This window comes from Mesoplodon bidens (assembly GCF_964165515.1).
Source record: "Mesoplodon bidens genome assembly, chromosome: 7".
In the NCBI taxonomy this organism is placed as follows: domain Eukaryota; kingdom Metazoa; phylum Chordata; class Mammalia; order Artiodactyla; family Ziphiidae; genus Mesoplodon; species Mesoplodon bidens.
In genome coordinates, this window is record NC_138164.1 from 24,175,592 (window position 1) to 24,202,129 (window position 26,538).

Consider the following 26,538-nt stretch of genomic DNA (forward strand, 5'->3'; position numbering starts at 1 on the left):
ACCAGCTAGCTCCATTTTCCCATTTTTTTGTCCTTTAATACAAGCTAGAATTTAACTGACTTTTAAAAATAATCAAGAAAGGGGAAGAATTAAATACTATTTCCCTTTCTGGCAGCTACAGAATAAAAAATTTCAGTAAGAAAAATAACTGCTCTATAGAGATCTTGCACTCGTAAAATTTCATAATATTAGTTGCTTAGAGATATACGTTAAAAAAAAAACCTGAGGCTATCACAGAAAGCCTTATAAGCAAAACACAAATTCAAAGATAATTAAAAAATTTCAAGTTAAAAAATTTTATGTACCACTTCTTTAAGCTTTGCTTCAATCTCTTCAGAGGTTAGTTTTTTGCTTAATGGCGTTTTTCTTAGCAACATGTCACAGTAATTGGCAAGCAGCTCAGGGCATTTTGATTCAGGCTGAGTTTTTAATCCCACCCTAAAAAACAAATTAAAAGCAGTTGATGAAAATGACTGAATCTACAAATATTTTTTCTAAAGCTAATTTTTCACAGATTTCTTATGTTGTATAGATCCAATTGGACTAGGGTAAGCAAGTCTACATCTAGGGTGCATAGTTTAAGGAGGCACTTACTCTTAGGTTCCCATAAGTGCACTTGGAGAACACTGAGAGTGACACCTTCTTGTACTTTGTAACCTATGTGCCACCTTGCCTCACTCTAGTGGCAGCTTTGCCAATGATCTTTAAAAGGTTTTATTAAGATGCTTCTAAAATAGTTTTGAAAAACTGTGTAAATCCTTGCATATTTATAAGTTAACATTTAAAACTTTTTTTTAAAGCACTCAGTGTTCAAATTATTTGCAAGATGTCACACAAGTAGCATTCTCCCGTTTTTCACGATCTGATTCAGAACATCAATCAATCAATATATGTTAAAACTGTTATCTCACTCTTTGAGACATATCCAATGTAACCTAAATTTCACAGTGATATGATATATATCATCCTTCATTAAAAACAACTGCAAACAAACTTTCCTTAACCAATGAACTTACATCTCTATTTCACTTTCCTAACAAAACTTTAAACGAGTGTATCGTATTTTATGTTCGAAAGTCTTTCATTTATTCTTTATCCTACTTCTCTAAACTATATATGTAAATAAATTTAAATTCAACATTTTAAAACTTCTTATGTATAGATAAAATTCAACTGTTATCAGAAATGAGTTGTCCAAATTATTATAAGTACACGACTTAACAAAACAACATAATTATATTGTATGTGTGTATAAAACATATGCATATGCAAAATTTTGCCTATGAAGTAGGTGAAACTTTTTCCCCTCCCAATTATGAATGCAGGAAATCATCAATTTTACTTCTACCTTTTGTATTTATAAATTTATGTCTTTTCCCTAAAAAATCTTATTCACATTAAGTTAATAGATAGGACTAGAAGAAGTTTTTCTTATAATGTTACTCAATTCATTGAGCACCTCCTGAGTTATTTGCTAAAAAAACACATACTAATCTAACAAAAAAAGTTATTTTTTAATAATGGATCAAATTAGCCATCAATTGTGTTGAAAGCAAAAAATTAGAAACCATTTTGCAAAAGGATATAACATCTAGTCATTAGAAATTCATTTTCTGTACAATACCAGTATTTCAAAATATTCCTTTCCTACACAACTTGGAGGCATTTTACAATTCAAGGCACATACCATAGTAAGAATGAAGAGAGATATGCCTTTCTTTACAAAATAGGGAAGAGTAATTCTGGAAAGGAAAAGGGAAAGGAGAAACTGCAATACTTCCACCAGAGGGCTCAATTTCAGAAAAAAGTAGATGTGGAAGTTGAGGATTTAGAAAGTGATTTCCTTAAAAGTATCTACACTGGCATACTCTTGGGAATTCTTTCTGTATCTCTCGAGGTAGATATAGCAAGTCTAAAGACCACTAACTTACTTCATAAGAATCTATCCATCTCCTCCAATCTATTCACATTGCCAATGCCTACCTTCTGTATGAACTGCTGTAATAACTGCAGTGGTCTATCTCCCTTCCTCCAATTCAACAGGTTGAGAAGACAGTTTTCAGTCTTTTATTGTTGTTTCTTTGGTATTGTGTCATTCCCCCGATCTCTGCCTTTTTGTGTTTTGGTTTTTTTGCCAGTTTTTAGCTGTTTTACTATGATGTACCTAGGAATGGTTTAATTTGTAGTTATCATGCTTGAGATTCAAAGAGTTGCTTGAATACAGAAATTGGCATCTTTTGGCAATTTGGAAAAATTTTGGTCAATAGCTCATGCCTCCTTTTCTTTTCTCTATGATTCCAATTACTTATCGCTATAGATATTTTACCTTTTCTCAGGTAAAAATTTCTACCAATTTGTCTATTAATATGTATTACTTACTCATTATTATTCATGATCTATTTAAGATTACTGAGATATAATTCACACACCAATTTATCCATTTGAAGTGTGCAATTCAATGTTTCTTTAAAGTATATTCACAAGGTTGTACAACTATCATCAAAATAAAATTTTAAACATTTTCATTACCCCCAAAACAAACCCCATACTCATTAGTAGTCAAATCTCATTTTCCAGCTATCCTTCCCTCCCAGTCCCTAGTTATAACTAATCTACTTTTTGTTTCTATGGATTTCCTTATTCTGGATATCTCATATAAATGGAAGCATACAATATGTGACCTTTTGTGACTGGTATCTCTTACTTAGCATAATGTTTTTATGATTCATCCGGATCATAGCACATATCCACTCATTCCTTAAAAAAAACTTACCCTTTAATCACGGTCAAAAGATTTATCATATTAGCCATTTTAAGTGTACAATTCAGTGGCCTTAAGTACATTCACAATGTTCTGCAAATATCATCACTATCTATGTCCAGAACTTTTTCATTATCCCCATACTCATTAAACAATAACCTTCCATTCCCTCCTATCCCCAGTTCCTGGTAACGTCTATTCTACTTTTCTGTATCAATAAATTTGCCTATCCTAGATACTTCATGTAAGTGTAATCATAAAAAATTTGTCCTTTTGTGTCTGGCTTATTTCACATCTCAAAGTTTCACTCATGCTGTAGCATGTATCAGAATTTCTTTCCTTTTATGACTAAATAAAATTCCATTGCATAGATATACTGCATTTTGTTTATCCATCATCAGATAATGGACATTTGGGTTGTTTCCATTTTTTGGCTATTAAGAATAATATGCTGCTATGAACATTTATGTACAAGTTTTTGAGTAGATATATGTTTTCATTTCTTTTGGGTATATACCCAGGAGTGAAGCTGGGCCACATGTTAACTTCATATTTAACTTCTTGAGGAACTACAAAACTGTTACCACAGTAGCTATGTACCAACTATAATGATCCCGATCTCTCTCTGCATCTTCACCAACACTTGTTAATGTCTTTTTAATTTTAGCCATCCTAGTGGGCATGAGTGATATATCACTGTGGTTAAGCTATTAATCTTAATTATTTTAAAGTCCTTATCTGCTAACTCCAATAGTGGGATCACCTGAGAGTCTGCTTCTGAAATTATTTTTCTCTTAGTTGACCATAAATTTCTCGGCCATCACAGGACTAGTAACGTACTGAATACTATGCACTGCATATAAAAGAATCATGCAGGGGGAGAGGGATAAATTAGGAGTTTGGGATTAACATATACACATTATTATATACAAAACAGATCACCAACAAGGACCTACTGTAGAGCACAGGGAACGAAACTCAATATTTTGTAATAACCTACAGGAAAAAAGAATCTGAAAAAAATATACATGTATAACTTAATCACTTTGCTGTACACCTGAAATTAACACAACATTGTAAATTAACTGTACTTCAATTGAAAAAAAAAAAAGAATCACAGAGGCACCAGACAATGTTTATCTTCCGTTAAGAATGTGTGTTCACCCTTTGTTCTGCTATGGCAGAGGTTGATCACTTTAATCCAATCAAACTATTTTGGTTCAAGGATGGGTTGTAGTTTTGGTAAGAATCAGTTTACCTCTGATTACCCACTGAATCTAAGGAATGTCTCTCCTGGGCTTCCTCTTGGGAGCCTAGTGAGTTTTGTCATTCCAGTACTGTGTAACCACCAAAAGCTCTACTGTCCCCCAGCAGTACTGCTCAGCCTGAGCAAAACCTAGATTCTCAGTTACTTTTTTTCAGGGAAACACAGCTACAAAGCATCAGCTAACTTCTGAAAGGTTCTCTCTCATTTCTATAACTTCCAAATATTTTGTTCTAGTTGCTTCTGTAGCTCTTTAATAAAATTAAAATGACTATTTCCTAAATTTACCTGATTTTCCTGATTGTTCTCAGTGGAAGCACTGGCTCACCAAGAACTACTATATTCCTCCTCAGGAGTGAGTCTCCCAAATAACCTGGATGATACTAGCAGCTTTATTCTTCTAGAACATTACCTCTACCACCTCCAATAGCCACAACACTCATGTTCTGCTGCCTGAATCATCTAATAATACTCATTTTATTCCACAAAAATTTTCTACTTAATCTGGAGCTAAAGACAGACAGGACCTGGTCACCTTAGAATAAAAAAAATAAAGAGAAAGTAATCCCCACTTCTGGGAATTTAGACTGTAGAAACAGATATAAAATGGCAAATGTACAATATTATTCACTGGAGCACTATTATTAGTAATAGCAAAGTATCAGAAAATACTTACTAGAAATAAAGGATCAATTAAATAAACTATGCTATATGTACCACACATAACATCATGCTGCTATTAAGAATAACAAAGTTATGAAAAAAACTCCAGCTAACATACTAATCAGGAATAAGACAAGGATGTCAACATTCACCACTAATGTTCATCACTATGCTAGAAGTTCTATCTAGAGCTAGAAGTTCTAGTTAGAGCAATTAGGCAAGAAAAATAAAGACATCCAAATTGGAAAGAAGAAAGTAAAAGTATCTCTATTCACAGATGTCATGACCTTCTATATACAAAGTATTAAAGAATCCACAGAAAAGCTACTAGAGCCAATGACTGAATTTATTAGCAAAGTTGCAGGGTACAAGATCAACACACAAGAATCAGTTGTGTTTTCATACGCCAGCAATGAACAATCCAAAAGGAAAACATACCTAGAAATAAACTTAACCAAGGACATGAAAGCCCAAGCAGAGTAAAAGAGTCATCCTTGCAGGGTTGCAGCTTTGCATGGGGTGTCACAGCCACTAGAAAGGCCTAGCATCCAGGCATCAAAGACCAAACAGGTAAGGGGTGTGCTGACATGAAGGAGTGGCCATGTATGGAGTATGAGAGAAGAGACCAAATAGGTAAGGAGGGTGTCCATGAAAGGAGAAGGCACAACGGGAGGCATTAAGGCTCCAGTTGGATGAGGAAGGCATTCATGTAGGGGGTGGCCCAGTCTGGGGAGTCAGAGCCTCAGCAGGGTGAGGAATGCATCCACAAAGAAACAAGGCCAGGTATTGTAGTTGTAAATGCATATGTGTACCTTTAGCTTGTCCACTGAGAGGCTCTAGGAGCAGTGACACCACAATAGCAATGAATACACCTAGAACCAGATTTTGTCCACTAAATACCAACGTCCACTAAAAGCAACTAGAGCTTTGTGAAAAAATGGCTAACCCTGAGGCTAGGCAAGGGAAAGTACAAAATGAATCTGGAAATCTTCACATCCCAAAAAGAAATAAGAATTTACTGTTAAAAGAACCCAGAAGCCAGCTCCCATTAGTGAAATCTAGGATAATCTAAAAATCAAAACAAAGAATAAAAGTAAATTATGGGAGTTCCCTGGTGGTCTAGTGGTTAGGATTTGGTGCTTTCACTGCTGTGGTCCGGGTTCGATCCCTGGTCAGGGAACTGAGATCCTGTAATCCATCCAGCACAGCAACCCACCACCCCCACCAGAAAAAAAAAGTAAATTATAACCCATTGAATAAAAATAGTAAACTATGAGTTCATACTGAGATGATAAATCAATGTACAAATTGAAAATTTAATGAGCAATGATGGGATCTTTACATAGTTTTAAAGTACCTGTCAAAAAATATTTAATTACAAAAAGAAAAAGAATGAGTGAAGTCTGGCATACACCAACTTAATCAGGTAATCAAACTAAACTAAATCAGTACTGGGATAAATAAAAATCATGCACCCTCCCTCAGATAAGATGAAATGAGAGAAGTCCTTGGTGGTCCAGGGGTTATGACTCCATGCTTTCACTGCTACGGGCCCAGGTTCAATCCCTGGTCAGAGAACTAGGATCCAGCAAGCCATGTGGTGTGGCCAAAAAAAAGATTCAATGAGAATAATAAACTTTCATTTCTGCCAAAGATGCAAACCTGAATCTAATCATAGAAAACATCAGATTAACTCACACTAAGGGACATCCTACAAAATAATTGGACTGTAATCTTCAAAATGTCAAGGTAATGAGAGTCAAAAGAGAGATAGTTCCACACCAAAGAAAAAGGAATATAAGAACTAAATGCAACACATGATTCTGCAATGGATCCTTCTGCTATAAAAAAAAAAATACAACATGGTCAATAAATTTAAAGGGATCTGAGGAGTAGATGGTTATTACGCATCAAAGACAATTTTCAGACTTTGATAGTTGTATTGTGATTATATTTGTAGAAAATATACACTAGTGTACTTGGAATAATGAGCAACTTACTCTCAAATGGTTCCAGAAAAAAATGTTTTAATGTATTTCCAAACAGAAAAGGATAATAAACTTAAAACTATATGTACGTTATTTCAACAACTGAGAAGAAAAGATTCCTTGTAAAGCACCACTTGACCAAAACTACAACTAGATTAAATTTAAAATTTTGAAAAGCCTGTGTCTATTAAAGAAATCGAACTTGTGATCAGTACCTGCCCACAGAGAAAACTCCCGACCCAAATGGTTTTACTAATGGATTCTACCAAACATTTAAGGAAGAAGTAATGTCAATTAAACTAATTCTTTTAAAACATACAAAAGGAGGGAATAACTCTCAATACTTTTTGAGGCCAGCATAATCCTGAAACCCTTTTCTGGTTGAAAAGGACAAATATCAAAAAAATGAAAATTGTACAAGGCACAAAGGCCAGAAAGAAAGTGGTAAATCCACAAATATAGACCAAAAAAATCTAACAAAACACTGGCAAATTAAATCCAGGAATACATAAAAAGAATAATACAACACGACCAAGTAGAATTTATCCCAAGAATTCAACCTTGGTTAAATGTTTTCTTAAAAAAAATCAATGTATCCTGAAGAAGAAAAATGGAACTGAAGGAATCAGGATCCCTGACTTCATACTGTATTACAAAGCTACAGTCAACAAAAGAGTCTGGTAGTGGCACGAAAACAGAAATATAGATCCATGGAGCAGGATAGAAAGCCCAGAAATAAACCCATGCACCTATGGTCAATTAATCTATAACAAAGGAGGCAAGAATATACAATGAAGGAAAGACAGTCTCTTCAATAAATGGTGCTGGGAAAACTGGACAGCTACATGTAAAAAAATGAAATTAGAACACTCTCTAACACCATACACAAAAACAAACTCAAAATGGATTAAAGACCTAAATGTAAGACTGGACACTATAAAACTCTTAGAGGAAAACATAGGCAGAACACTGTTTGACATAAATTGCAGCAATATCTTATTTGGATCTACCTTCTAGAATAATGAAAATAAAAACAAAAATAAACAAATGGGACCTAATTAAACATAAAAACTTTTGCATAGCAAAGGAAACCATAAACAAAATGAAAAGACAATCCACAGAATGGGAGAAAATATTTGCAAATGAAGTGACTTGACAAGGGATTAATCTCTAAATTATACAAACAGCTCATGAAGCTCAATATCAAAAAAACAAACAACCCAATCAAAAAATGGGCAGAAGATCTAAACAGACATTTCTCCAAAAAAGACATGCAGATGGCCAAAAAACACATGAAAAAATGCTCAACGTTGCTAATTATTAGAGAAATGCAAATCAAAAATACAATGTCACCAGTTAGAATGGCCAGCATCCAAAAGTCTACAATACAAAAATACAAAATACAAATACAAAAATACAATACACCAGTCAGAATGGCCATCACCCAAAAGTCTACAAACAATAAATACTGGAGAGGGTGTGGAGAAAAGGGAACCCTCTTGAACTGTTGGTGGGAATGTAAATTGATACAACCACTATGGAGAACAGTATGGAGGTTCCTTGAAAAACTAAAAATAGAGCTACCACATGACCCAGCAATTCCACTCCTGGGCACATGTCCAGAGAAAACCATAATTTGAAAAGATACATGCACCCCAATGTTCACTGCAGCACTATTTACAACAGCCAGGACATGGAAGAAACCTAAATGTCCATCAAAAGAGGAATGGATAAAGAAGAGGTGGTACATATATACAATGGAATATTACTCAACCATAAAAAAGAATGAAATAATGTCATTTGCAGCAACATGGATGGACCTAGAAATTATCATATTAAGTGAAGTAAGTCAGACAAATATTATATGATATCACTTATATGTGAAATCTAAAAAAAATTAATCAAACTTATTTACAAAACAAAGAGACTCACAGACTTCAAAAACAAACTTATGGTTATGAAAGGGGAAATGTGTGTGGGAGGGGAATAAATCAGGTGTTTGGGATTAACATACACACTACCACATATAAAAAAAATAATCAACAGGACCCACTCTATAGCACAGGGAACTCTACTCAATATTTTGTAATAACCTAAATGGGAAAAAAGTCTGAAAAAGAATGGATATATGTATATGTATAACTTAATCACTTTGCTGTTCACCTGAAACTAACACAACATTGTAAATCAACTATACTCCAATATAAAATAAAAATTAAAAAGCAGAACTGAGGTTTCCCTCAGGTTTCTTTCTGAGAAGAAATTCTGCCCAAAGATGTATCATCAATTCCTGTCCAAGAATTTCCAGCCTGCTAGCCTGCCCTACAAACTTTGGATTTGCCAGCCCCCACAATTACATAAGCCAGTTCCTTTAAATAAATCTCTCTTCTATCTCCCCACTCCCCTCCCCCAAATCAATGTATTTCACCACATCAAAAGAATAAGGAAGAAAAACCTTCTGGTCATTTCAACACAGAAAAAGCATTTAATAAGTCAACACCCATTCATTATCAAACTTTCAGCAAATTAGGAATTTAAAAAAACCCAATTAAAGGCATCTATGAAAAACCCTCACCTAACTTTGTACTTAATGACTAAATATTAAGGCTTTTCCCCTAAGCTTGCCAAAAAAGGCAAAGATGCCCACTCTCACTACTTCTGTTCAACACTGTACTTATGATCCTAGCCAGTGCATCAATCCAGAAAAAGAAATAACTGGTATAAAGATGAGAAAGGAAGAAATAAAGCTGCCTTATTCAAAGATTACATGATTTTTTACATAGAAAATCTTAAGAAATCTAAACAAGAACTACTAGAACTAATAACTTTTAACAAGGTAACAGGAGGTAAGATCAATATACAAAAATCAACCATATTTTTATAGACTAGCAAAATACCAGAATATCAAAAGCACTCAAGGAAAAAAAAGAACAAAGTTATACCAGCTGACTTAAAGATTTACTGCAGAACTATATTAATCATGGCTGTAATGGCCAAAGGATACCCATTTAATTCAACGGAATAGAATAGAAAGTCCAGAAAAACATACATATTTTTAAGACACTTGATTTTTTTTTTTTTTTTTTTTTTTTTGCGGTACGCGGGCCTCTCACTGTTGTGACCTCTCCCATTGTGGAGCACAGGCTCCGGACGCGCAGGCTCAGTGGCCATGGCTCACAGGCCCAGCCGCTCCACGGCATGTGGGATCTTCCTGGACCGGGGCACAAACCCGTGTCCCCTGCATTGGCAGGCGGACTCTCAACCACTGCGCCACCAGGGAAGCCCAAGTCACTTGATTTTTCACAGAAGACACCAAAGCAACCCAGTGGGGAATGGGAAGTATTTCCAACAAATAGTGATGAAACCACCTGCTATCCATACAGAAAAGAAAAAAATGAAATTTAATCCCTTACTTACACTCTATGCAAATATCAATTTAAGGTGGCTCTTAAATGTAAATATGAAAGCTAAAAATTATAAAGCTTCTAGAAGAAAACAGAAGGTTATCTTCTTGTTCTAGTGTCAGAGGTAGACAAAGGTTTCCTAGACAAAACATAGAAAGCAAAATCCACAAAAGAAAAGCATATATCTTACAAAGGACCTACAGACAGAATATATAAGAACTCACAGCTCACTAATAAAAAGCAACAACCCAACAGAAAAAAAAACAGGCAAAAAATCTGAACACTTTTTAAAGAAAATAAGAGTACCAAATATACCAAAAAAGTGTTCAATATCAATAGACATGAGGGAAATGGGAATCAAAACTATACTGAGATAATACTACATACATCCAGAATGACTAAAATTAAAATGACAACACTAAACACTGGCGAGAACGAGTATTAAGTGGTATTCGTTTTTTTTTTTTTTTTTTGCAGTATGCGGGCCTCTCACTGTTGTGGCCTCTCCCCGTTGCGGAGCACAGGCTCCGGACGTGCAGGCTCAACGGCCATGGCTCACGGGCCCAGCCGCTCTGCGGCATGTGGGATCTTCCCAGACCGGGGCACGAACCCGTGTCCCCTGCATCGGCAGGCGGACTCTCAACCACTGCGTCACCAGGGAAGCCCCTAAGTGGTATTCTTATACTTTGCTGGTGGGAGTGTAAAACAGTACAACCACTTTAGCAAGCAAACCACTGTGATACAAAAAACATGGATAAATTTTAAAAACGCTATGCTGAGTTGAAAAAAGCTGTACACAAAAAGTACATATTGTATGAATTCCATTTATATGTAGTCCTAGATCAGGCAAAACTAACCTATGTTGGGCTTCCCTGGTGGCGCAGTGGTTGAGGGTCCGCCTGCCGATGCAGGGGACACGGGTTCGTGCCCCGGTCCGGGAAGATCCCACATGCCACGGAGTGGCTGGGCCCGTGAGCCATGGCCGCTGGGCATGCGTGTCCGGAGCCTGTGCTCCACGGCGGGAGAGGCCACAGCGGTGAGAGGCCCGCGTACCACAAAAAAAAAAAAAACTAACCTATGTTGAAATAATCAGAACAATAGTTGCCTTCTGGAAGGAGGTGGGACTGATTGGGAATGGACATGAGGTAATTCTCAAGGATGATGAAGATATTGTGTATCTTAATAGGGATGCAGGCATTTGTCAAACCTGACAAAATTATATACCTAAGATTTATGGATATGACTGTAGGTAAATTTTATCTCAAAACAAACACAAAATTCAATTAATGACTGCATGCTAAAGTGTTTAGGGAGCGAAGTTTACTGATGCTTGCAACTTCTTTTGAAATGCATTTAAAAGTTGACTGATGGATGTATAGGGAGATACATATAAATAAATATACATATTAATATACATATACATATAAAGATACATATACATATAAATAAAGCAACAGAGTGACTTTACTCTTCAGTTTGAAAATTTTCATTAAAAATGCTGGGAGTAGAGTAGAATAAGACCTTTATGTATTCATATGAAGAGATCTCCAAGATGTAGTGTTATATGTTTCATATTTATAAAGAGCACACAATAAATGCCCTTCTAAAGAATGCCAATAAAACTGTATGACCCAGGTGTCTTCCACTGTGACAGCACGCAAATAACTTACACGGTTCAAAAAAATACAAAATGAAAATGATTGGATAAAAAAACCAACAAAGCCCTGAACAATTACTTTTCCTTCTTGAGAAATGCTATTTTCGAATATTTTAGCATTGTGTATAAAATTTATTTAAGATTAAGAAAGAAGATTTTTCCAATTAACCTTTAGCACTACCTAGTACAACTCTGAAGATACTATAACTAGCTCAGATTAATTAATATTTCATTAACTTTTCATTTTCAGATTTTCTGTAATAGTAGTAGCACAAATAAATCTATCTTACTTGAGACGAGATCTCACCAATGAGAGATCAACTAAAAAAATATATAAAAATTTACATTAAAATTGATTTCCCTTAAAATCATTATGGTGAATAGAGTCATATTCTATGCTTTTGTAGGTTATAAAATAACTTTGGTGAATAACGAGGAGGGAAAAACAAGAAGAGATTCAAAAAGATTAAGAACAAAACGTTTTTTCACTTAAAAAAATAAGTTCAACATTCTTTGGTCATAAGAGGAGATAATATAAAATTTAAAATCAAGACAGAATTTTTAATAATCAAAGGCAGAAAAATCATAAAAGTTAAAAAAATGAAAAACAAACCTGATAGGATTAGGGAAACAGGGCACTCTGCATATCCAATAACATACAATACACTCCAAAAAATTTAAGAATTTTAGTGTAAGAATTTTAAACCTATGATTTAAAAGACTTACCCTTTCTGCTTCAAAGGTAATTCAAGTTTAAATATGGTAGCATCATTAACAACTGCTTTATATGCCTGCAAATAATATAAAATAAGATATAAACATTATTTTTATACTTAAAATAGATAATTATAATTCTAAAAATACATAAAATACAAATTAGTTTTTATTTTTAATGATGTATCTGGCCTGATAGAATTTTTCAAGTCAATGATTTCAACATGCTCTTTCTCATGTTATGATTATCACTGTTCTCAAGTGAGGTCTTAATGCTGCCTGACAACCGTAACATTTTCTCTTGTCCACACATTCTCCTAGAAAACATTTTCATACCACCTCCTTTCTCTTCAAACCTCCAGTATTTCCTCTCCCATGCATACTCTCAGCTGATGATGTGGTTTCCTAATTCATTGAGAAAACGGAAGTAATCAGAATTCCCTCCTTTTTCTCCTGTATCATCAATTTTCCCCCCTCCATTATTTCTACAGCCTCAATATGCATATATATTATTCTTTAAATCTTAAAAATTCTCTCTTGGCTTTGTCCACCTTCAGCTACTGCCCCATATTTCTCTCCCTCTCTTTAAGCTAAACTCCTAGAAGAATTATCTAACTCACTGTCGCTAATTTCTCTACTACCATTCTTATCTGAAACTGTTCTAAACAGGCTTTCACACTACTACTCCAACTGATCATTCTTGTCAAAGTCACTAACAACCTCCATGTTGCTGAAGACAATGGTTAATCCCCATCTTATCTGACCTATCAGCAGCATTTTAAAACAGCAGATCCTGCCCTCCTCCTGGAAAGTGCTTTTTCCACTTGTTTTCTAGCACAGCACTCTCCTGGTCATTCCATTCATTCTCCTCTCTCCTCAGGAAAGATGGCTGGTTCCTTATCGTTCTGATAACTAACTTTAAAATGCCCCAGATCAGTCCTTGGATCTCTTCTCTCTGCTATCTTCACTCTTACTTTGGAGATCATAGCCACTGTCAATGCTTTAAAAACCATCTATATGCTGAAGCTCCCAGATTTATTTTTGCAGGCCCATCCCCTCCCTTAAGCTCCAGATTTGATGTTGCCATATGGATGTTTAATAAGCATTTCAAAGTTAACTTGTCCAGAACTGAGTTCCTAATCTCTCTTCAACCATCTCCCCCAAACCTGCTTCTCCCAAAGTCTTCATCTTCCTTCATCTCAGCAAGCATATACTTCTAATTGATCAGAACAAAAATCTGAGTGTCATCCTTGACTGATCTCTTTCTATCACATTCCACATCTGATTCCATTAGCAAGTCCTGTATAGCCTATTTTTACAATATAATCAAAATCCAACCACTTTTGACTACCTTCACCTACTATCGTTCTGGGCAGAGCTTCCGTCATTACTTAACTAAATTACTTAAATAGATTCTTAACCCATTTCCTTGCTTCCTCTCTTGCCCCCTTCAGTCTATGCTTTCTGCAGCAGGCAGGTGATCCTGATAAAATGTAAGTGAGATCCTGTCATTTGGTTCAAGATCTTTCTATGATTTTCTATCCTACTCAGAGTAGAAATGAAACTCCTTACCATGGCTCAGTCTTACATGATCTGGCCTCCTGTTATCTCTGACTACTTATCTCTGATTTCCTACTATTCTCCCCCTCACTCAATCCACTCTGGCCACAATGATCTCTTTCTTCTCTGGTTCTGGAACATGACAGGTATAATCCTGCCTTAGAGCCTTTGCATTTGCTCTCCCCTCAGGCTAGAGTATTATTCCCTCAGAGAGCCACATGACATATTCCTTAATCAACTTCAATCTTGATTTGAATGTCACCTCATATAAAGCCTTTGCAGGCCACTCAATTTAATATTTCAAATGACCTCATTACCTCCATACTCCCTTAACCCTTTTCCTACTTTATCTACCTATGTACCTACCTACCTACCTACCTACCTTCCTTTCTACCCATTTATTTATCTAAAGGTAGACAGACAGTAATTTTAAAAAAATGCTACTGGAGAAAGTTGATTGTGTTTTTAGAGTCTAGGAAATAATTTCACTTGGGAAGTAAGGAAAGGTAGTTGAAGAGGGGGAAAAACTAATGGTAATTCTAGTGATAGGTTTATGATATTTAAAAAGATACGGGGCTTCCCTGGTGGTGCAGTGGTTAAGAATCCGCCTGCCAATGCAGAGGACATGGGTTCGAGCCCTGCTCCGGGAAGATCTCACATGCCGCGGAGCAACTAAGCCCGTGCACCACAACTACTGAGCCTGTGCTCTACAGCCCGTGAGCCACAACTACTGAGCCCTCGCGCCACAACTACTGAAGCCCGCACGTCTAGAGCCCATGCTCCGCAACAAAAGAAGCCAGCTCAAGGAGAAGCCAGTGCACCACAATGAAGAGTAGCCTCCGCTCACCGCAACTAGAGAAAGCCCACGTGCAGCAATGAAGACCCAACGCAGCCAAAATTAAATAAATAAATAATAAAATAAAATAAATAAATTATTTTAAAATAATAAAATGATAATGACTCTAAGGATAATACTGTTTCATTATGATTATCCTCGACTATAATGATGGGAAAGAAGGTATGGAAAGAAAGGATAAATGTGATACAACTCTCACAAGAGCCCTGTGAAAGGAAACAGGGCAGAGAGATATGGGGGGAGGCAGAGTATCAAGGAAATTCCAGGAGAAGTATACTTTGAGCTGAGTCTTAAAGGAAGGATGAATAAGAATTAAATAATCAATAATATTCAAAAACAGGAAAACATTCTTGAAAAATTAAGAAAGCAACTTTCTAGCTAAATTCTGGTTCACATGCATACCCAATGCTTACAAAAGCATATAAGAAACCAAATATAATATGGTTGTCCTCCACTGATGAAAAATCAGAGTTGCTAGGTTTTTTAGTGTGTAATTTAATAGCATAATGATGCAAGTTTCTTATTAAAATTAAATTATGACAAGTGTTAACATACAGGAATATATACCTTGTCTCTTGCAGTAAGAAATCGTGGATCATCTTGAAAAGCTTCTTTGACAAGTCTACTAAATCTATTAAACAGTGTAAGTAACTGCTCAACGTATTTCTCAGAGTCCTAAAAATAAAGTATTGTATATTAAGTTGAGTTAAAAAAATACAAAAAATGAGAAAATATAAACATAATTTTTATAACAAACTATAGCTTTAAAATTTGGGAACTTTTCTGAAATATTTTTTTCTTATTAAGAAAGGTGTTCCAACATCACTGTTTTGCCATCAATTTAAAATACCCGAGTTTAAATACCCTATCCTGCATTTACTAAATAACTTTGATATATATCTATCATTGTCACTGAGGAGAACTTACAGTAGTAATAGTTTCAGCAGCTGCTACCATATCTGCCAGGCCTGCACTGATGATATGTTCCTCCAAGTCTTTCAACATTGGCTCTATCCCATTAGGAACTTTGTCCATTAATGAAAACATCAAATGTAATTCTGAAACGATAGAACACACCCATGTAATCATTTCATCCATCAGAACAGACTATCTCTATTTGTATCATGGATCTAGAATGCCTATGATAATAAGAGTGTGGGGAAATATTAGCTGGAAGTTGATAGCTTTAATAGTATTCTGTGGGTGCAATTAGCTTAGGAGTTGTTATAGTAAGTACTATAACTTCCTGATCTACCATCTCAGTCTGACAAATATTATTTTTAAAAGAAACTCTAATTAAAGTGATCACACACTGCAAAACCCAACTCCTCTTAAAAGGTGAGTCATTTGACCTTCAATGCAATGGAATATATTTATTCTAAGAAATACAAAAGTTTACACAGAAAATTAGTTACATTTCATAAAGTAGATGCAAGGTTAAATATACAATACAGTCACATCACTAAGGGGTAATGTCCTCAGATTGTTCAGAGTAACAAGGTAATATAAAACTGTATTCATAAAGAATTTTTCAGTTTGCAAAAAGCACTTTCTCCTATTATCCCATTTAACTGACCTTCACAATAACCTTACCTCACAGAATGTTTACCACTAAATAAATCCTTTTGAAGGGAGTCCACCTTGGATCAGACATAACTCTACTTAGTTTGGCATACAGAAATTCAAACTATTTCCTTTATGCCAAATGAGAAGCTTGCTTTTACTCCAAAATACTTCTGAAGAGTGTATAGCCGTAAGTGAACTGAAATACCTACTTGAAAGACAACTAGAGATTAAATAGGACCTTGCAATTTTATGCAATGAAATCTAGAGAGTAATACATCAAAATGTTAAAGTGGTTGTCTCTGAGTAGTAAGGATATGGGTAATTTTTACTGTATTCTTTTTGGTATTAATGTACTTGCTACCTCCCAAAACAGAACTTTATCATATTTAAGTAATAAAAAAATAACACTTAAGTAATAAAAAATACACTTCAGAAATCTTAAATTATAAGATATCTAGGGGGAGAGGGATGAAGATTACCAACATAGAGTGTTTTATTACTTTTTAAAAATATTTGCCACAAGGTTCCACACAAAAGTCAAAATACCTAGTTCTATCCTATACCATATGTTTACCATTTAAAATAGCCTTTAAAACAGTATCCTACTTCTGAGAACAAATTGAAATTCGCATGTGAGCGCACACAAACATACTGATACCTAAGGGGGAGAAATGCTTAAAACATAAGTTTATAAAGATTTTCTTTACAGTGTCTCTAACTATGCTAAATATTTTTATCATTTTCTTTATGCAGTTTGCCATAACAAAAATACCTATGTATAAAAGAATGATCTAACAGCAATTTATTAAAAGTGATGTGCTTCAAAGATATCCTCTTAAAAGAGTATGAGAACTTTATGGGATGTTTTACCTACTTTCAGTTTCATTTCGCTTGATCATGCCTTGGCACTCTGCTAAGATAGTCTCTTTAAAGGATGTCACCAGGGCATTTACACAGCATTCCATGAGCTGAAATACATCAAAAATTGGTCAAGGCTATTATAAGCAACAGTAAGGCACAAATCTATTCCACTCCATTTTGCTTCATAGTCCCACAAAACCACAATGTTCAACAACAGCAAAAAACTAAGAATACTGAAAGTAGATTTTACTTACCTTTACTAGAGGATTGTTGAAGATGGATACTCTATTTTAGTTTACCAAAGCATACTTCCCCCTAAGGAAAAGGCTATAGAACTTAGGTTCTCTTTAGAAATTTTAATGAAAGTCCCCAACAAGGGGAGGGAAAAAAACTTTTTAATCTACAAAACAAACTGAAAAACTAAACTTTAATGAACTCTTATCTGGAGAGAACCTGTATTGGAGTTAGATTCTAAAATGCTAGAAGTATGAACATCCATTCAACACATAGTAGGTTTCATTGCTGTGAGCACCAAAGAAGTGTAGGATACAAAGAAGAATAAGCTATAACCTCTGCTTTGGAGAAGATCACTGTCTTATTGAGGGTGGGGAGGGAAGCAAACTTTAATAAATATGACTCAGTTAAGTGGCAAAACACACACAAACAGAAAAAAAGGAAGTACTATTTTTTTCTGGGTAGTTAAAAAGGTCTCATCCACAAGATGAAATCTAAATTGGATCTTGAAAAGTAAGTACAAATCTTAAAATGGATTGGGTATTCTAAGAAAAAAAAGCTGAATATGAAGAGACAGTGGGAGAGAAAGCTAGAAAGGTAGACTGGAGCCAGATTATGAACGAAAATCTATGGTTTGGAATTTTACTCTATAGGTAGGGAAGGTTTTAAACAGAAGATAAATGTAATGAGCTTCTATTCCCCCACCAAGTCATTTTTAAAAGGTCAGTCTAACGTCAGCAAGGTAGGTGGTACTGAGTGGTGGTAGGGAGACTGGCAAACATGGCTGTTGAAAGATTCCAAGTAAGATGGTCAGGGTCTAATGTTCTGGCTGGCTCCACTCCATCACTGCTCCTTCGTGTCATATATTTACACTCCTTGCAGGTATCAAAATGAACAGGTTGTGATTACTAACACAAGGTACACTAAGGCTGATATCTCTCTTCTGAAAAACAGATCATCTGTCTGTATTAAGGAAGGGAATTGTGTGTGCCTTAAAAGTTCTTTGCTAAAAATTCCTCTTGGAATTGACATAATGTTGTTAAATTACTGAAGTTAAATTTAGGTAATGGAGATTCATTATATCGCTGTTTCCACTTTTTAAAATGTTAAAAAATTTCCATAATAAAAGGGTTTTTTTTCAGGTTCCTCCCTCTATGAGAATTACACTAATGACTTTAAAGTCCATGTATGTCAATTTCTCTCCTAAGAAAAACAACACACATATGAAGTGGTTGAGAAATTTCTGCCAAGGTGGGAAGTTCTGCCCCAATTACTGAGTAATCTCATTCTATACCAGCTCTGGAATATGCACAATGGAACACTCCCACCTTCGACAGAGAATAGGTAAATCTAATTATATACAACTAATGAAGAAGAAAGAGAAAGTGCAATCAGATCAAGCTCTGTTTTCTAAAATAAGCTCTATTTTCTGTTTTCTAAAATAATCTGTTTTCGCACTGAAAATTTACACTTGAACATAATCTAGTTCAGGAGTAGTCCAAATTTTGCAGACTCCAAAAATCGTGTGTCATGTGTTTCAAACTGTTGTGAAATGTTTTAATGGCTGCGACCAGCTTGGTTTTTTTTTTTAATATAGAACAGAAAAAAAAAATCAGAGTGAATCACATATAAAAACAACGAATATTATTTCATAACATTGTTTCAGATATGAGCAAATAAACAAAGCATATATTAAGTCACAATAAAAAATGTATTTCTTATTGTGGGTTACAATGAGGATTTAAAGGAGAGACTAGGGAAGCTAGGTGTCCAGTGGTTAGGACTCGGGCTCTTACTGCCATGGGTCTCGGTTCAATCCCTGGTCAGAGAACCAAGATCCTGCAAGCCACGTGGTGCGACCAAAAAAATAATATAACATAACAACATAACATAAACGAGAAGCTAAATTGACAAGATAGTTGAAGTAAACTGAGCAGAATTTGGTAACTGCTTAGATGAAAGGAGTTAGGGATATAAAGCTTACTGAAACACTTTCTAGCTTGAAAGGTTAAACAAGTTATTATAATAACAAATATCTTTTAATGAGCACCTACTCTGTACGAAGCATTGTGCTAAATGCTTTACATACATTATCTGATTAACCAATATGTCATTTAACTCATGAAAACCTTATGAAGCAGATATTTAACATACGAGGAAACAAGCTTACAGAGGCTAAGTAACTTACAAATGTTACACAATTAGTTCATAAGGTCTTGAGCTGCAATATGAGGCCAGGTATGTGACTCCAAGCCTACAACTTTTGATACTACATTAAGAGAGCAAGTATATACTTAGTAATGGCTATGTGCTCAGAAATGAGTTAAGTGTTGTAAGGAATAGAGAAGATAAAACATGGTTTATACACTCAATGCTCTTACAATCCAGTTGGGGATATGTAACTACAGTGTATCTAAAATGTGTGCATACTTCATACATAACAGAGGTATATGAAAAGTTCAATTTCACCAATAAAGCAAAGAGATGGAAATAAACACATTATTACTACACTATAAATAAACTTCACAGGGACAGAGACTGTGTTCCATCCAGCTATATATTCATGGACTCAACACATTTGGTGCTTGATAAATAACACAACAAAGTAGCCTATAATATGCTACTAAATCAAGTTGTAGAAACAATTGGTACAGTGGGAATTCAAATAACAGGAAATGGATGAAGGCTAGAGTATTTGGGGAGACTCACAAGATGGGCCTTAAGAATTCTGAAGGATTTGAATAGGCAGAAAAGAAAAGTAAAACATTACTTAAAAAGAATGAATCCAAGAAAAAAACAAATAGAATGAGGTATATGAATAAGGAAATATTCCTTATTGGGTAGAATGACTGTTACTGGACAGTATTAAGTTAGAAAAATAAGTTATGGCCAAATTATGAAGGGCCTTGAAAATCAGAGATAGGAAATCAAGATACTATGGTTTTTTGAATAAAGAAGTAAAATAATGAAAGAGTAGCCTCAACTCACAAAAGAAGAAATACAAATGGTCCATAATAAGAATAAAGTAGTGGAAAATCCAATTTTCTTAATGATAGGAACTAGCAGATGGATATTCCCTTGAATTAAACTATTAATGTCAATCCTAAAAAAATAAAGATGCCCAGCCTCATTAGCAATTTTTTTTTTTGGGCTGCGCCATGCAGCATGTGGGATCTTAGTTTCCCAACCAGCGATTGAACACGCACCCCGTGCATTGGAAGCGCAGAGTCTTAACCACTGGACTGCCAGGGAAGTCCCCTAGTAATTTGGTAAATTGGCAAAATTAATAGACTGCCAATATGCCTATTTATCTTTGCTGATCTGGGTTTTTTAATAGAAAAAAACCCAGATCAGCAAAGATAAACAGGCATATTGTTAATGGGAATCAGAATTACAACATTTCTGAAAATCAGTTTGGTGTTATATAGCAATCTGTAAAAGGTGCATACCCTTTGCTTCAGCAATCTCATTTCCAGGAAATTCCATTCCAAGAGAATGCCACATGTAAGAAAGATGTATGCATAAAGATGTTAAAAATATATCAGGATATAAGATATAAAGATATAAGCATGTAAATACATTCCAGGAAGTACTATTTATTAAAAAAAACATAATAATAACAAATAATAATGAAAATTCCCATCATTAGAGAAGTAGTTAGGTATATTATAGTACATATATATGATGAAATATATACAGGCATTAAAAATGTTATAATATAGAAGTATTTAGAGTAAAAATGTACATCATAACTTCTTTAAATGCAAGAGGAAAGGAAGCAAGAGAGAAAAGAAAGAAAAGATGGAATTCCCTGGCAGTCCAGTGGTTAGGACTTGACATTTTCACTGCCAGGGCCCGGATTCAATCCCTAATCAGGGAACTAAGATCCTGCAAGCTGCACAGCTCGGTCAAAAAAAAAAAATAATTTTTTTTTTTTAATTTAAAAAAAATAAAGAAAGAGGGCCTCCCTGGTGGCGCAGTGGTTGAGAGTCCGCCTGCCGATGCAGGGGATACGGGTTCGTGCCCCGGTCTGGGAGGATCCCATATGCCGCGGAGCGGCTGGGCCCGTGAGCCATGGCCGCTGGGCCTGCGCATCCGGAGCCTGTGCTCCGCAACGGGAGAGGCCACAACAGTGAGAGGCCCGCATACCGCAAAAAGAAAAAAAAAAAAAAAAATAAAGAAAGAAAGAAAAGAAGGAAAGGGAAGGAAAGAAAAAGAAAGGATAGGAGAGGAGGAAAGGGAAAACAGGAAAGAAAAGAAGAAAAGGATCAACCAAGCAAGTATGACAAAATGATCATTGTTGAATCTGCTGGCTAGGTTTGGAAGGTGGGGTTCATTACACTATTTTCTCTACTTCTGAAAATATTTGAAAAGTTTCATAACAAATATTTTTTAAAAAAATAAAGAGAAGGGCTTCCCTGGTGGTGCAGTGGTTGAGAGTCCGCCTGCCCTTGCAGGGGGCACGGGTTCGTGCCCGGGTCCGGGAAGATCCCTCACGCCGCGGAGCGGCTGGGCCCGTGAGCCATGGCTGCTGAGCCTGTGCGTCCGGAGCCTGTGCTCCGCAACAGGAGAGGCCACAACAGTTAGAGGCCCGTGTACCGCAAAAAAAAAAAAAAAGAGAGAGAGAGAGAGAATCATGGTATAGATCCCTGTGTATTGAAAATCCTTTAGAAAACTATTTTATGTAGGCAAAAAGTAAGGGAGGTTGCTTGATAGAGTTCTCTCCTTATCTCCAGAGTCTTGTCTTAACAAAAGGGTCAGTTCCTTGAGGGCAGGGACCATGTTATTCCTCTTTTGTATTTTTCTCCCCATCATTTACCAAAGTTCTACATACAGAGTCAACCCTGAGTATATACTTGTTATTTGAAAAATACATCTTGAATGGAAAGGATAGTGATAAACCATCTCTCTCACCTTGTATTCCCTTTCTGTCTCCTTTTGCTAGCTTCCGTGAAGAAAAAAACTTTTTGCCATATGTCATCAACTCCTGTATTTTGCCTGAGATGAGCACAACTTCTAAATCCAAAGCAATCTCCCCAGAGGTCTGCAAGGTGAAACACTTTAACTATCAACGTGCTTGATGTTTTACCTTCCTTTATAGCAAAACTCTTCAAAGATGATGCCTGCCATAAAACACAGCAGGCACTCAGTATTTGTTGAATGAATGAATGCATAGCTCTGTGAAGATGAGAAAGGTGGGATACGTAGGCTAACTGATGTACTAGTCTATTTTTAGTGGTATTCGATTTGCACAATTAATGCTACTTCACTGAAGTTTAATAAAAACAATAGGAACAGTTCTGATTTTTGTTAGTTATGTAATTTCCTATAAGTAATAGTTTGCTTTTGCCTTAGCTATAAAATAGAGGAGTTGAATTAAAAATCATCCTAGATTACTCCACCTTTTCTACTGTATCATTATCAGCTCTCTAACCATACAAGGATATGTGTATGTATTCAAGAATTCATTAATTCCATGTGTGGTAGGCTATTCTCAAAATTAACTTCTCTTGTTTTTTTTTAAAGGTTTTTTTAAACCTTTATAACCAGTGTTTCTTGCTTCATTTCTCAACTAGTTACACAAGTAACTCTCTACATAGACCAATGGAGTCAGTTAGACTCACCCTGACTTTCTAAATACCACCCTTAATATACTTAAATACTGAAGGTTAACAAGTACTTTACTTACTTTAATGTTAACAACTTATGACTTGTAACCTTGTTGGTAATTCCATTCTTTATCAATATTTTGCACAGGTAGCAAAGTAGTGTCCATCTGTCTGAGAATCAGTAAGCAACTTCTGTAAACCACAGCCCTAACAGTAAAAACTACCATGCCAGGCACAGCACTTAAATGTTTTGATATAGTAGTTTATTAAACACAAGTGGGTATTACCCCACTTTACAGTTAGGGAAACAAGGATTACAAAGGTTGAAGAACTTGCCAAAGGGCATACAGCTGGTAAAATGACAATGGAATTCAAATCCTCATCTTCTTCCAACATGTATGTCCCTAACCAGTGTAATACACTGCTTCCCTATCAGAGCTCTGGTCAATGAGAAGAAATGAAGACTTGCCATCACCATTTCACTCTCTATTCCATTATTCCACTGTATAAACAATCCATTTTATTCTAGTGTTACTTTGAAGATAGGAACCCGTTCTATCTTCTTATCCCCACTAGCACAAGGCCTGACATAGTTTAGGTGCATAATAAATAATAAATGACTGCCTTCAGGTAAAACCAAGCTATACAGTACTATCACCTAAAATACTAATAGCCACAGAAAAAAAATTTTAAGTAATTAAAAAAAATATTTTTTCTCATTCTTTTCTTACTGTTACCTGTCACTTTTCTGTCAATAATGCCTCTTCAAGCAGCACAGCTCTGAAGCCTCTTACCCGGTTTTACTAATATACCGTGCTCATCTGCTAGAGGCCCATCCAGTGATAATCAAGCTCATTAGAATTGTGTTGGGGCTAAGCTGGATCTGGGTGGGGCTAAGTTGTTCTCCTATAAGTAAAAGTTGAAGACTGGGCCTGTCAGATATCTAATGCAATGCAGCTGCTCAGAACTCTTGGCGTAACTTTTTAAGTTCTCCACTGAACTGCAAGTAGCTAAAGTTGCTAAAAGGGTTATCTTCTGGATGAGTCAAGTATTACTGTATCATACCTACTACAAACACATTGACAACTCAAGCATACTTACACATGTGTACAAAGACACACACACAAAGCATTTGATCCAAGTTTGGGCACTCAACCCAAGCTAGGCCAATTAGAGCTAGGCTAATTAAAACCGGTGGGACAAGACTCCTCTCAGGTCACAAATTGCAGGGACAAACTGGCAGCATTCATGGTCCTGACTTCAATTTAACACAGGTTCATTGGTGACTCAGATACCATGAGCAGTATCACTATAGATGATATAAATTTCCAACAGTGAAAAAAATTTAAGATTCCAAACAAAAAATATATTTTCATTGCTCAATTTACACAATAATATACTTAGAAAATGAAGCGTATTACTAATATCATGCAAAAATGTTTTGGTTTAAAAGTAAAATGAAATTGAATTCTAGACTCAGATATCTAAGTGTAAACAAGATTTTCATTTACATGGGTGGCTAGGGGACCACTGAATATTATTTTGGGGATATGGGCTAATTCTTATTTATGTGGGACAGTCTGAGCACTGTGAGATATGCAGCATTCCTGGACTCCATTCACTAAAAATCAATCATTGTGACAACCAAAAAAAAAAAAAACCTCCACAAATTTCTATAACACTAGCTGGAGGTAGATAGTATCTTCATTGAAAATCTCTGGCCTAGAGATTTCAGTTCAAAATATCAATATATTAGCCTATCTAAACAACTCACAGCATAACTCACTTTTCTTTGATTCATTTCTATTAGAATCTGCTGTACTGACGACAAGCAAATCCAAATGAAAGTTGAATTAGGATAAATCTATAAAAGGATCCTAAAAATATTGTGATTACATGCTAAACCAAACATTTAAACATTTTATGTATAAAAAACAGAAATATCTTGAGAGAAACTTTTATTGGCTATATAGTATGTCAAAATCCCTTTGGGGTATAAATTTTTATTCATTAAAAATGGGACTTTGGGACTTCCCTGGAGGTCCAGTTGTTAAGACTCCACACTTCCACTGCAGGGGGCACGGGTTCAATCCCTGGTTGGGGAACTAGGATCCCACATGCTGCACAGTGTGGCCAAAAAAAAAAAAAAAAAAAAAAGGCAGGGGGACTTTCTGTTCTATCCTAAAATGAAAGAATGCTATTATGTTAGGAACTCTGTTAATGTGATTTCCTGAATTAGTTCAACGGAGGAAAATGCCACATGATCATCTCCATTGATGCTTCCCAAATAATAAAGGCATTCTTCAAAATATTCTTTATTTTTTTACATTTTATTTTGATTTCAGCCTTACATAAAAGTTGTAAAAATAGCAGAGTGCCTATACATCCATCACCCTATTTCCCATAATGGTAACTTTTTACATAACTACAGCACAACTATCAAAACCAGGAAAATAATATTTGTACAATCTTAATTAACTACAGACCTTATCAGAAATTCACCAGCCTTTCCTATTCCAGGATGCTATCTACAAACCCAGATTACATTTTGTTGTTAGTTTTCCTAGTCTCCTCCAATCTGTGACAATTTCTTGGTCTGTGTGTGTGTGTTATGATCTGGACACATTTATTTAATTTTTATTGGCATATAGTCGCTTTACAATGTTCTGTTAGTTTCTACTATACAGCAAAATGAATCAGCTATACATATACATATGTTCCTTCTTTTTTTGGATTTCCTTCCCATTTAGGCCACCACAGTGCATTAAGTAGAGTTCCCTGTATTATACAATATGTTCTCATTAGTCAACTATTTTATACACAGTATCAATAGTGTATATGTCAATCCCAATCTCCCAGTTCCTCCCATCCTCCTCTTTCCCTCTTGGTATCCATATATTAGTTCTCTACCTCTGGGTCTCTATTTCTGCTTTGCAAATAGATTTCATCTACACCATTTTTCTAGATTCCACATATGTGCGTTAATATACGATATTTGTTTTTCTGACTTCACTCTGTACGACAGTCTCTAGGTCCATTCACGTCTCTACAAATGATCCAATTACATTCCTTTTTATGGCTGAGTAATATTCCATTGTAGACACATACCACATCTTATTTACCTGTTCCTCTGTTAATGGACATTTAGGTTGCTTCCATGTCCTGGCTATTGTAAATAGTGCTGCTGAGAACACAGGGGAGCATGTGTCTTTTTGAATTATGGTTTTCCCTGGGTATATGCCCAGTAGTGGGATTGCTGGGTCATATGATAGTTCTATTTTTAGTTTTTTAAGGAAGCTTCATACTGTTTTCCACTTACATGGCTGTATCAATTTACACTCCTACCAACAGTGCATGAGGGGTCCCTTTTCTCCACACGCTCCCCAGCATTTGTTTGTAGA

General features: G+C 35.5%; 1 protein-coding gene across 3 annotated transcripts in view; it reads right to left on the reverse strand.

The window, feature by feature from the left end:
- CUL5 (cullin 5) overlaps positions 1–26,538 on the reverse strand; it is a 108,076-nt gene that overhangs the window by 23,013 nt on the left and 58,525 nt on the right. For all 3 annotated transcript variants that reach the window (XM_081240205.1, XM_081240204.1, XM_081240206.1), the window contains 5 exons: positions 17,308–17,401; positions 15,795–15,925; positions 15,435–15,542; positions 12,464–12,528; positions 306–438 (listed from right to left, as the gene is read on the reverse strand). In XM_081240205.1, the coding sequence (XP_081096331.1) occupies positions 306–438; positions 12,464–12,528; positions 15,435–15,542; positions 15,795–15,925; positions 17,308–17,401 (531 nt within the window). The remainder of the gene's footprint in view (positions 1–305; positions 439–12,463; positions 12,529–15,434; positions 15,543–15,794; positions 15,926–17,307; positions 17,402–26,538) is intronic.